Consider the following 14098-nt stretch of genomic DNA (forward strand, 5'->3'; position numbering starts at 1 on the left):
AAGTTATGAAAAATAATCAACTTTACTTTCTGCAATTTAACCTTAAATCGACAACTAGTTTCGATACACAAGGTTCAGATATACTAGATGCATTCTTGAAAATGACATGAAATCACTAGTCTTGAAAATGGTACAGATACAACTACATAGTTTCGATACACTGTATCATTTTCAAGACCCGTGATTTCATGTCATTTTCAGGACCGAATCTAGTGTATCAGAACTTAGAGTATCGAAACTAGTCGACGATAAAAGGTTTAGTTGTGGAAAGCAAAGTTGGTTATTCATCCTTACTTAAAATGGAATTCTATAAGGTTAAGGCCTCAACAATTCAATTCATTATTCGTTTGTTACTCTACTTTCATATAGTTTGAATGATTTCTGCATCATTGCTCGGATAGGCTCTACCTTTTGGCTTCTAATTTGCATGATAACACCTTCAATTAATTAGGTATATTTATCGTACTCACTGTTTATATCTCTTATTCCCTTTAAAATTAGTTGGCCCTTGGAAATTCAGCCTTTTACATCATCCCTTCTCTGCTCTAATAATTGTTTTTGTGGAATTGAGTTGGTAGTGATGGCAATAATAGCAAAAGCTCCGAGGCAGTTTAAGGAATGAATGACCAAATAGGTTTTAAAATAAATCCATTAGTCAGTATCCAATTTTTTTACTTGGATATTTCACTAATGGGTGACCATTCTGTAGGCTGAGAGATTTTTCCTTTGATTTATTTCCTTCCATTACCTTTGATTAATTTTTGCAGGAATTAGACTTGAGCTGTCAGAGAAGTAATTACTCTCCTTCACTTATATTAGTTACGTCATGACCGTAATACTGGCTTTTAGCTTCTTTACTCACTGTCTTACTCCTGTGGCCATTCAAAACCTAGAAGGTCTTTGGTCTTGCCAACTAGGTGCTTCCACATTTTACGGTGGCCTGCCATATCTTCCTCACGTCCTTCTTTACATCATCGCCCCAGCGCATTCTTGGTCTTCCTACTGGTCTTTTGCCTTTCGGATTTGCCTTCCCGGACTTGTTTCAGCATTGTATCCTCACTTCTTCTATGGAGGTGGCCCAGCCATATTATTCTCTTGCTTTTAATTGTTCCCACGATATTTGGGGCCTATGTATAGGTCTCTCAACTCTTTGTTCTTCTTAATTCTCCATCCTTCTCCTTCCTTCATCGGGCCGAATATTCTTCTTTAAACTTTGTATTCAAAAGTTATGAGCTTCTTTTGTGCTACTTCCGTAAAAGCCCACGCTTCAGAGCCAAGTAATAATATTGGCATGACTACTGTTTTATATATCCTAAGTGTTGTTTTTTACAAGAGTTTATTTTTAAATAGTTTTAATAAGCTTCAATTATATCAACTTTCAGCTGCTGCTATTTGGGCGTTTATTTCTACATATTTTTTTATAGTTGTTCGTTAGTATCACTCCTAAATATTTAGATTTACTCGCTGCCTGCCGTCATATATTCGGAATTATTTTAAATCTGCTTGATATATTAAGGAATTTTTGGTAAAAGATGTCAGAAATACTGTAAACTGACATTATCAATTACTTTTATTTTAGGAGAATCAGGCTTTGAGAGACCATCTAGTGGAGCTGGGAGTCAGTATTAGTCCAGTACCTGCAGAGTCCATGAACTCATGGCTGAGTTCAAGTCCTCCTTTGTCTCCAAATCCCAAAACAAATAACTTCACTGCATCAACCCACATTTTGTCCTCCAATGGCAAGAAAATTACTGCTTTTTTTGCTGTCCTATTCATAGTATCCCTCAACATAGGTCCTTTTGGGTAAGTTATTAATTTTTTTAGCCTAATTATTTCCTCATGTTAACAAATCTTACTTTCTTATCGTATCACTAAGTGTGCTTGCTGTAAGTTTTTACTGCAATTGGAAACTCTTATTGTTGTTTTCCTGTTTTTGCCTCGTAAAATGAAAGTTTTATTCAACAGTTGCACTCTTGGTGTAGTTCATTTTTGCTTATTTCAATTTGTATCTGTTAAATGTTGTTTTTTCCCTCATGAGTTTGTTTATTCTTACTCTCAATTAAATTAAGTCTCAATTTATTTCTGGATTGTAGAATATGTTCTTGGTGAATGGTTCTTCATTCATGCTTTTCCTTCTAATGCTAGAATGACAGAAAGTGTAATTAAGACTCATGCATCATGATCAAATTTAAGCACCCTTTTTTAAACTATTTCCTGTCCATCTTACTTTTCCTTCTATCTGCTGAAGCTTTCAGAAACCAGTTCTTAGGTGTGCATTATTTTTATTGTTATGGTTTTTCACAGAGGCCTATTAAATAGTGATCAGATGGTGAACCCATTGAGGAGTGGTCGTGGAAATGTTCCTCTAAGTCCTATCAACGTTGGTTCATCTCGGTCCGCTCCTGGAGCTGCCATTGTACCATCATCGTACTCTTCTGGTCGTACATTGCTGTGGTCACTGGGCAGAGGTCATCCTTCCATTCCCCCAATTGACTCGGAAGAAGAGGATGAAGATGTTTCAGGGCCCGAGTTCAACAATGGGAACTCATCTATTCCACAACTCACATGTCCACTGCCTATCAATGTGACTGAATCGATTAGGTATGTGAATAGAATTGAAAAAAAATGTGTTTCTTGCTTTTATCATATTTGAACTACTGTACCAAATTTTAATTAATGAAATAACTCAAGACTTTGTAGTACGAAAAGTATTGGGTCAAACTTATTTATTTGAAAGCTTGTTTATTAGGGGATGCACATGATGCTTTGTTGAATGAGGTTCTCTAGACTTTTATTGATATTAAATGAAAATTCATATCATACGCATGTTCCCAGTTCTTGCAATTTGTGCACACTAGGCCATTAATACTCGATGTACAATACTAATGTTTAGAGACTTGCAAAAGAGAAAGAAAAAATATATTTTTGCAAAAGCTGTGTTATTGTACCCTAAAAGTGGTGTATTATTTTAATATGTGTTTATTCTGAATTTCTTTAAAGTTACTATACACCCATGTCTCGTATAGCGCAAGGGATGCGTTCCTTGGGGTCTTTGCGCTATACGAATTTGCGTTATACGAGAGCGTTTTAACATAGGGAAGATAGAGATGCGTTCCTGGTAGCATAGGTCTTGGGTATTGAATTTCCTCTAAAACATCTATATTCCCATAAAAAGCCTTAGAAAACATTATTTCTATAAATATTTATAGTTTAAAACATCTTTAAAGATAGTATTCACGCATTCAAAGACTTTTATTCACGTTAAAAAAAATTCTTACGTGCTTTCGAAATTCCATCCTGTCGTGCGGGTGGGCTAACATCTGCTATCTCAGGGGATCGTAATGCGTTGCCGGCAGTTGATGATTTTTCAAACTAGTCTAAAAACAACTATTGTGTCACCCAGGCCCTTTTGTCACTCAACGAAATGACAGGAAAATGCTACTTTAAATGCCATTTCATAGCTAGCGGAGTTTATGAATGATAAATCATTTTAATTTGAAGTCCTCCGAGTCATTAGCAGCTACGTGAAACAGTCTTTAAATGCCTTGAAGCCTGACCCAGGTTTTCCTTCGCTGAAAATGAATGAACGAGAATGCATTCTTTTCCAAAAGAATATCGTCTCATCAACACTAAAAACTAGTTGAGGGGGAAAGAAGCCACTTTCAATAACAGCTTGGAGTTCATCAGAAAATGTTGTGGTGGCTGCGCTATCAACACTTGCAGATTCACCTGATATCGCCGCACTGAAAATACCTGCTTGCCGTTTAAATTCTGGAACCAACTGGAGCTTTCACTTAATGTCTCGGAGCGATTACCACTCTCGTCTTTTTGTACTGATTCACCATGAACTTTCCGTATGTGTAGACCGCTTGGTTGAAGTTGGTGCGGCTGAGGTCACTGATATTTTAGCTTCGTCTTTATTCAGAATAAGGCATCGTGAGTTTAAACTTCCACGCAATATCGCTTTGACGCTCTCCATTTTCAAAGCAATTGACCTCTCTCAAGTCCTCTTCTAGGTTAATGGTTTTTCTTGATAAATTCTTGATTTTTCTACACGCATTCCTATTTTTTGCCATATTCTCTTGGTTTTTACTCTGACGTATGGCTCTATCTAAATCACCTTCTTCTGCTGAACTGTATTCCTGAGACGCAGAAGGGCTATGACTGCGGGGAGGGAACGAAGCCATTGTGTTTAAGACTCTATAGCGGACCCTTTTATGTGTTGATGCTATTCATGCGCAACTCGGTCACCGCTCCATTTCTCCCCCGTGAATACCGATGACCTTGAAGGCTTAAGCGTAGACTCTCTACCTGGAAGTCAATCGCCTGGTAACCTACGACGGCAAAAATACGTCTCAAACCGTATTGCTGAAAAATAAACTCATTTCCACTAGCCCCACGCTTAATTAACGATCTAAATTATTTATTATCATTCTGTTAAGGAGACGAGATAAATCTTCGGTAGGCCGGCTATCTGGACCCAATGACGAGTAATACTTTTGGCAATTGCACAGCAATGAATTTCGATTAATATATAAACTAAAAAGAAGATTTGAGGCAAGAAATAATATTAATATGCGTAAATTGATAGAAATTTCGTGTTTACTTAGCGCAAGTTCACGTTTTATCACGAGAGCGTTTAAGATTTTTGATTAGGCTACACTGCGTTGCAATGTTTCCCCGAGGAACGAATTTGCGCTATATCGAAATTGCGCTAATCGAAATTGCGCTATACGAGACATGGGTGTAAATCCCTCTGATGAGCTTACAAGTTTCTTTTCGATATTAATCTGCCATCATTTGCTGTTATTTTTTTGAATAAAATAAAATTAAAGCTATGCAAACAATGTATGCCTTTGGCAATGACAGTATGTAGTGCACTCTTGCTGATGACGCATATGATTGAAAATTGAAAATGGAACTAGCCAGGTCATCAGTTTTAACAAACAAGTTGGCTTACGCATACTACAAAATAAATTTTGTGACAATTTGAGACTCAAATCACTGATAAGGCACTGACGTAATTTGCCAATATGGCCAATGCATCGTGGATAGCTGTGTGATGATAAAATTGGTGTGATAGGATGAATCATTGAACCACTGCAAAAAATAAAGTATAAAATATCAAGGAAGATTTTTCTTGGTTTTTAGGAGGTATTTCAATACCTAGAGGCAACGAAAAAATAGCAATAAATGTTCAGGAAGTAAAAAACTGTAGCTGAAATATCCGACACTAGCTCACAAAGAGTACTCAAAGGCTTCCTAATGACCATAAATGCGCGATCCGATACAAAAAAACACAAGGTTTTCTTAGCTGGGTAGAAAAGCAAAAGTATAGTGCGTTAATTACCTTAAATACCTTATCCCAAACCTACAAATCACCGTCACAGTTAATGACGTGTAAACATTGAAACAGTTTGAGTTAATTAATGTGCAGAATTTCTGCAGCTGTTTCTATCTTAATTTAAGAAGATTTTCTTTCTGTAGCTCTGAGAGATATCTGCTCGTAGTAGCTCAATAAATCTGAGCCTGTCACGTGGCCTCTTAGTCCCTGTGTTTCATCTAAAATCACCCCATTTAATTAATGGATTCCCCTTGATAAGATGAATCGTTGAGCCATTGCAAAAAATAAAGTAGGAAATTTCAAGGAAGATTTTTCTATTGACTTTAACTACTAGATAATCTCCAGAGCGAGTGAATCTTACTTATCCCTCTTTTTACACCCTGTATATTTCTTTTCAATTTTAGGTTGGACAGTGAGTTAAGAGGATGGTTTGGTGTTGAAGCTTGGATGGGAGCGAACATCTCTGCATCTGAGAAGAGTGCATCGTATCTCAAGGAGAATAAACCTCGTTCTTGGGGAATCCCAACGTATCCTTCACCACTGCCGTCTCAGAAGAAGCCACCCCGAGTGTCACCTGATGTCCGTGGACCACCTGCCCCTTTGCCTACTGTGGCAGCATTGGTCAACCACAGATTGAAGAAAAAAGGATCAAAGTAAGCTCTCTTTTCAATTCTCAAAGTTAGACATCCTTCTGTCATCAAAATTTGTTTTACTTTAAAATTTGTTGAAATAAATGTTTTGAATGGAAAAGTGGGTTCATATTTTGGATGAAGTCCTTCTGTTTTCGAAGGAATTGTGTTAGAAAGTAAATCAAATCCAAATTTTATACCTTCAGTATTTTGCTTTTCCCTAGAATATTCATTTCAATTTCTTGGAAATTTGTGAATTGCCAAAATTCTGTTCCTGGTTGATGGCAATAGTTAAAAACAAAGCCTTGAAGTTAAAGTCTGCATCAGTTTCCATCCTGACTTCTTATAGAGTGATTCTTAACTCACCAAAGGTCTATAGCAGAGGAAAGAAAACGTTGGCTTTTAACTACAATACGTGGGTTAACCCATAAGTTTTTAATTATTTGTAAATTGCTTATGGACCTTAAAAGCTTAACCATTTGGTTGATGGCAAAATAAATGACTTGTCGATCCCTATCTCATTCAACTTTTTCTTTTCATTGACTGTTTTCTCTGTACTATTGTATTTGTTTTATGTCTTACCTCGTCTGTGTAGAACAACTTGAGTCACTTAAATCCTAAACAAATACATTTGAATTAGATATACAATGTGAATGGCAAAAATATTCAATTACAGTAGACTCTCGTTAATACGAACAACGTTGTTACGAAGTTCTCGTTATTACGAAGCAAATCGTTGGTCCCGTCGAAAAGGCCTATCCAAGCTATAGTAAAAGAAACGTTATAACGAAATTTTCGTTTTTACGAAATTACGAACCTAACTCCCGGTCCCGGCGGTTACAATATGAACTTTATTACGAAGTTCCACACACAAGTCACGGCATTTAGGTGGATATTCACTACACTTAAGTTTTAATAATCGCGCCACGATTAAGTTCTTCTCGTGTACTGTGCCAAAGAGCGTCAATTATGGTTCTTTATTCAGTTTATACGCTACATTATATAACAAGCTTCATTCCTGTGAAGTCATAGTGACCCACTCATAACCGTTAGTAAATTGGTTGTACAGTCAATCCTCTTCCTATGCACATTCGATTTACGAATTTTCAGAGATACGATCATTCAAAATTTTCAAATTTCGAATTTGGCCGATACTACGCGGTGTGGCGCTGGGAAACTCTCACTGTGATCACAATCTGAATAAGGTATCATTTAAGGTGAATTTAGGAACTGTTCAGCGTTTCGCCCGTTCTTCGTCACCGTGGGGAGCTATTTTTTCGGCTCCGAATGCATCGCAGGCCCCGCTAGATCAGTTCGCCACAATCGTGAGTTAGCGGATATGTGTAATGCAGTGTTGCATTCCACAGGATAACAGTACTCATCGATAACTTGCGTACAATCCGGCTGGCGAGGGTTGTCTGATTACGGCACAATAAGATGGGCGGATAATCCTGCGCCAGCACGGTTTACAGCCAATCGCTGTCCCCCAAGCGCACCTCACACCCTCGCCTAGTCATACAACGTTGTCAAATGCATAAACGAGCACCGAAATAAGCCTGATCCACCAAAATAAGCCCATTCTTCGAATCACAAGAACAAGTGATTATTCCTCTAGGTACTTCACGCTCGTCGTCCCTTCCGGTTCTTTTCTTCACGGAGCAATTTGTAAGCGTTTCCCTTTCTTACCTGGCAGCCTTGCCCCCTACCCAGACCTAGACCATTTTGTCTGTTATTGGACAAATCTCGGTGGCCGAACTGTAATTTTATCAACCTAGGAACAAGGTCTTGGGACGCATCTAGTATGAATATCGGAGTTCATGTATTCGGGAAGATATCAACCCTCAATTGCGTCATGGCGTAGTCTTCTGTTGAAAAACTGAAACGAATTTTCCTATTAATATATATTCCCGCGTAATTTAATCGCGTTTATAATACACTATTTTTTTCGACGATTCCTAAAAGAAACGTTCTTACGAACTTTGTTATTACGAACCTCCGGTTTTTTGGTCCCGTGAACTTTGTAATAACGAGAGTCTACTGTATAACTTATTTTAAATTGATGACAAACTTTCATTAAGTTTTTTTCAAAAATGTTTGTCCTTAAATAATAAGTAGTTGCTATCAATTTATTCAACTCGTTTTGTTATGACTGGCAGAATTTAAAAGACACATCCTTCAATTTTCCTGCAGGGAGTGGATGAATTTTAACTTAAAGGTATCTAAATGGTTACTGAGCCTTTAAAGTACGCATGATGATTTATTTTTGCTGCATCGTATTTCTTTCACTGTGTTATGGTAATTTGTATGTCACTTGTTTTTTAAGGCTCCATCAATGGCCTCTAGGAAGTGATTCATCTTTTGTCCAAGGGCGAGAGGTAGCTGTGTATGGTCCTAGCGGTGGTGAAGGCGGTCACAGGGGAACCAAGTATGAGTATTCAGCCCTTCTGGAAGCAATCGGCAGACGAGAAGATCGATTCTATGTGGTCTCATTCTCTGGGGATAACCTTCTCCTCCCAGCAAGTGCACCCTTGTTAAATTCCTCCCATCAACCTCCTCGGCCAAAGATGACTCTTCTGCTTCCGGCTGTCATGCCAAACGGTGAGTAATAAAGATTTAAGTTGTGAAACTGTAGCCTGCACATTCAAGGGAAGTGAGCTCTCGTTCAGCACATACAGCAGTCCGCTACATAACGTATTCTCAGCCTTCGTGAATGGAAAAGTGTTTGGGCACTACGTTGGGGGCTTTTGAATCATCTAGCAACACTCTGTTGGCCACCTTGAACTAACAATTGAACTCACATCAATTAGCGATGAGTGCTGAGGCAAGAAGCATTCAAAAAGATGGTTGTGGAAGAACTGAGCATGAACATTGAGCTGCTACGTCGTGGTTGCATTTAGGGGGAAATTCCACAGCTTATATGGTAGTGCTTTGAGCGCTTGCTCCTCCTGAATGTGCCCAATAACAAAATCTTCATGAGAGGGGAGGGGGGTTGAAAGATCAATCAAAGGTATGGTTTATTCAGGAAAGAAATTTTTTTGAATTACAAAGCTGCAATTAAAGACTTAAAATGTGTTATTGTTTCAAATCACTTGAACATAAGCTTTCATGAAAAAATAGATTATCTCAAAGGTAAAAATCTCTTCAGAGCTATGTATCTCACTCTAGCTCACTCAAAGGGGTTCATGAACGAGAACCTCTCACTGGATTTTGCTTTAAATGCCCTGACATCCTAATTCGATAGTTTAGACATAGTTAGTTCAACATATGTGATATAAGAATCCTCCCTTGAAACGATAGGCTTGTTATGGTTGTAAAATGAGGATCCTCTGTATTCTATTTTTGTCCAGTTGAAAGGGAAAAAGTGCTCAAAAAAGATGTTACAAGATTTGGTCTGCCTTTTCTATGGCTGTGAATGCATCAGAATGGTATTTGATTCTTTTTGGGAGTGTTTATAAAATTGGGCATTGCAATATTTCCACTGAGTTTTATTTTGACATTACGTGTTTCGTTGTTACAAACAGCATTATCAAATGTAACATAAGTCGTAAGAGTTCATCCTTATATAGGTCTTGGTGCTTGAAGGGAGGGGGTAAGGTGGAAGATGGGGTTTGAGTGTCAAGAAGTGGGGATATTGAGGGTTGTAGGAGAAAGGTTTGTTTTTTTGGGGTTTCATGAGAGGAGCAGGGTGGGGGAGGGGGGGGGGGGGAGAAAGGCTCCAGGGTGGGTGAGGATACCACGCACGTCTTCACTGTCTTCTTTCGTGCTGTGGTCGTCCAAATGGAGTCCTCGTCCAGATTATCTTCTTCTCCTGGGTGGTTGACCCCATGTCCTTCTATTGCGATGTTAAGCGAAGTAGGCTGGGAGCCGCTGGAGACTTGAAGGTTGCACACTAGGCTTAGATTGCTTGAACAATTGAGAATGGATATCTTTAAGAGTGACGCGGAGAACATAATATTAAAGCTGCACTATATTTCCAGGTCCGACAGAAGCGTTTAATTAAGAGAGATACTATGCCGAATGGATAGATATAGGAATTCGTTTTTCCCCCAAACCATAAAGTATTTGAATAAATGCCAGTTGTAATTTCCTTAGAGCACTTCCTTTTTATTTGTAAATGGCTGGTGTCCTAATACCACCTGCCACATGCCTTTGAGGTGGCTTGCGTGGTATTATGTAGATGTAGATGTATTGCTCTTCTATGGTGTGAAGGGGGGTATTTGTATGAGGTTGTGTGTTAACCTCCGCCTTACCTCCCTTCAAGCACCAATGCCTATGTAAGGAAGAACTCTTAAGACATATTGTTACACTTGATAATGTTGTTTGTAACAATGAAGCAATTGGTATCAAAATAAAACTCAGTGGATATATTGCAATGTCCAATTTTACTAATATTAAGAACTTCCACCATGCCATGCCTCTCATCATACACGATATTTTTTGTGGGTGTTGATTTTTAACCTCCATTTTAACCCTGCAGGTACTGTGGGTTCTGCAGATCACGTTACAATGATGCAGATCGACTGTGAAGTGACCGATACGCAATTGATGACCGTGAGGGAGGGGGCCATCCCATTGCATCTGCGGAGCAAAAGTAGCAGCTCTTCCTCGCGTGGAAATACAGCTCCTTGTCAAAATGGCACAAGCACCAAAGGTCTCAGAAAACCGAGAGCAGGCCTTCATCCATATCTCAGCCAAGTTGGTGTGGCTGGAAAAGGCCGACTTTAATTATGTTTTCCCACAAAGGTGAAGGAATTCACCAATTTTGTGCTGTTGTTAATCAGTATTTATTAAGATTTAGAGAATAATTGAATGGATTCATGATGAAATTGAATTCAAATGGAAGCTGATGGGGTTAAAATGGTTTTAATTTTAATTGACATTGCTGTCTATTGCAAGAGTTTAATTTTTGGAATGCTTGTGTGTTATTTTGTGAATAATGAATGAACGTTTAGTGTGTGACAGTAAGAGTGAAAGTATCCCTAGGAAGGGTGATAATGTTTCTATTAGAATTTCAGTTTTGTTTTTCCCAATCAAGTCGAGTATTCTAATTATGAATCTATAGTTTTATTTTCTCGTTATGGGCTTAAGTAAGCCATTCGATTTTTTTATTAAGTATATATTCTAATAGTGTACTTTTGTTTTGGTACATAACTGTTACAGAGTGGTTCTTGTTTTTTTTATTAGTCACATGATATGATTTTTGTCTTGGTTCTTCAATTTCCAACTCGGCCATCTTATAGATACTTATAAAAACGTTACACTGGAAAAAAATATCATTCATCATTGTGTCTGATTAAATCTGTGATAGTGATCATTTATTTATATGTAAAATATAATTGATCCCAAAAAACTTTCAGTGACACAAAACTGTCATTAGTCACGATAAGGCATTAATTAAAAAATATAGATGTAAAATATAATTGGTCCCAAAAAAACTTTCAGTGACCCAAAACTGTCATTAGTCAGGAAAAGGAATTGATTAAAAATATATTACATGGAATGGTTAATCATCATATGAAAATATTTCTTTTGTGGGGTCCTTATTTCATAATTTCAGTTGGCAAAGTTGTTAAGTAAGCCGAGCTATTATTGTAGATATTGGAAAAAATGTGACTGCCTTGTTGAAGAAGGCCTTACGAATTGTGCTGCCTTTTTGAGCTTTCAAGTTAATTCTTCTTTACTGGAATTAAAACTGGCACTTCAAAATATTCATTACTTAATGTAGGTTAGCTTAGAAGTTTTTATCAACGTGTAGGTGCATATTCTATCGTGGCTGACATCATTTTTCTAAATGGCTGTGTACCAAGGCCTAGAACTAAAACCCAACCCACCATTGAAAGTAAATAGTCGAGCTTCCTTCCGTCCACTTATTAATTCAGAGAAAAATGGCGATAGTTGTTTCAACTCTTGTGTGACATTGTCAGATCATCCGGTAGTAAAAAAGCATAAGTACTGCTACATTGATCATCATTGTTCTCTAATTAATGGAGGGGGCAGCAAATGGATTTTAGTATGTTTTTATACTGTTCCACGTAGTAATGCTCACAAAGGAATGACTTTATTGCCATTATTATCCACTTTTTCCAAATTGAATTATTGTCAACATCTATACCTTTTCTTATGGTCTGCAATCTATCATGTGCAATGTCTGTTCATGCATATTATCATGTCCTGCATTCAATATCATTATGAAGTACTTGAATATTTTCTTAGACATGCAATGGACATATTATAGTAAAAATTGCCAAAGCAGATGCATAATGACCTTTCATCGAGACAAAAACTAATGGAGTGTTAATCTGCATTTAATTAACCTACAATTAAGTTATGGCAATACCTTTATGAAAGCAACTTCAATGCCATCTAGCACATGCCACTACTTGTGAGTTTACGTCCTCCTCAAACTATTTATTACAGCTGTTTGTTTATGTGTCAGTTTTTGTTTAACTGTTGTACACTCTACTGGAGTTGACATTTTAATGTTTAATTTAAATTAAATTTTGAGTACATATAATATAATTACTCACATATTTTCGCCATTGAAGATAGTGAAAAATCTCTGCCTAGCATTATCTTTGCTTTTGGAAATGCTGAATTTAAAAGATAGAATTTCATGAAGCACTTTGGAAGTGTGAATTGAATTGTGTATTACAGAAATCCTTTTACCAACAGGTGTAAATTTTAGGTGAATCTGGAAAAACTTAATTTATACAAAATTAAGGTATTCATATTTCAATGTAGTAATTTTTCTCCATTAACTGCCAAGGTAATCACAGTCCTGTAGATTCTGCACCAAATTCTGTATTTAAAGTTTTAGATTCATATTATACTAAGAAGTCAAATCGAAAAAAATGTTGGTTATGGGGTTTCTGTAATAAACAATTCAGTTGAGTGCAGTAAGTCCTCCACTTATGAACATTTGAAGGAATTTTCAGAGGTACAAACATTCGAAAAATTCAAGCGTGACCGAAATTTCAAATTTGGCACATATGAGATTGGCTGTTGCAATGCGGTGTGACGTAGAGGAACTATCACTTTGGGCACAGTCAGGGGCAGTTTGGGGACCCTCGGTTGGGGCTCGTAGTGGGGCCCTCCTCACCAGGGGGATTTGAGGAAAATTTTTAGGAAATTGCGTATCCGTAAATGGATTTTGACGCTATTCTGGATCTTCAAAAAACTAGATAAAAGTCAATAAAAATAGCAATTTCGTTAGAAAAAATGCTACGAAAAGTGACAATTTCACGACTTTCAAAATTTAAAAGGGTGGTTTCCTATTTTTCTAATTGCCTCAATCGAAAGATTATTACTAATTACAATAAAGATTATTATTAATTTTTCAATTATTACTCCTGGAGTCCCTGGAGTGACCTCCCTGTGACGTCATGTGGAGTGGCATCGCATGGGCGCCTATCTGGCCTTTTTCAAATGAGTTTAAAATTGGCCATTACAATTGTCTAAACTGGGATTTCAAAAAAAGAAAAAATAGTAATAATTTGTATATTATGAATACACTAATCGCAATCAATGCCTTTCGTTTTCTTTGATGATGGAAACCACCCTACTATATATTATGGTTCTTCATATAATCTATTTAGTGAATTTTTTTCCTTTAAACGGTACTGAAATTTAAAAAAAATTTAAATCAACTTTTCGAATAATCCTTTCAAAAAAGCGTGAGGTTCTATTTTATCATCTGACACCTTTATTATATTTATTTTTTAGTCAATCTTTTTACACTGAGCATGTGGTAAATAAATCAGCTAATGAAAACGTAGCATTTAATAATTTAAAACAACTTTGTTTCAAGTAATCTAGTTTGTTTCAAGTATTTTTTTATTACACCTTCCTTCCTGCTATTGGTGAAATTTTTTCGGTGCCACCCTTGTCGCACGCACAGCTAGATCAGTTCGCCACCATTGTGAGTAAACGCAAAATTGTAATTCGGTATTGCATTCTGCAGGATAACTACGTTTTATGATTCCTTGCCGTGGCGTAGTGAGGTTGGAGGTCTGGGGGATCCGGACCCCCCCCCCCCCAAAATATGAAAGCACAATTAATATCTTTCATAAATGAACACAAAATATGGAAAAATCATGAATATGCATAAGATTTTTTTGGCAAATAA

The 14098-nt window shown here is 37.1% G+C and overlaps 1 protein-coding gene across 1 annotated transcript in view; it reads left to right on the forward strand.

The window, feature by feature from the left end:
- The window catches only part of LOC124165770 (cyclic AMP-dependent transcription factor ATF-6 alpha), a 28317-nt gene extending 15060 nt beyond the window's left edge, over positions 1-13257 (forward strand). Inside the window, exons 8-12 of the mRNA XM_046543263.1 lie at positions 1580-1803; positions 2305-2601; positions 5749-5997; positions 8297-8571; positions 10451-13257. Coding sequence (XP_046399219.1) covers positions 1580-1803; positions 2305-2601; positions 5749-5997; positions 8297-8571; positions 10451-10698 — 1293 coding nt within the window. The 3' untranslated portion in view covers positions 10699-13257. The remainder of the gene's footprint in view (positions 1-1579; positions 1804-2304; positions 2602-5748; positions 5998-8296; positions 8572-10450) is intronic.
- Positions 13258-14098: the final 841 nt, after the last annotated feature.

The sequence above is a fragment of the Ischnura elegans genome, chromosome 9 (genome assembly GCF_921293095.1).
Source record: "Ischnura elegans chromosome 9, ioIscEleg1.1, whole genome shotgun sequence".
NCBI lineage: Eukaryota > Metazoa > Arthropoda > Insecta > Odonata > Coenagrionidae > Ischnura > Ischnura elegans.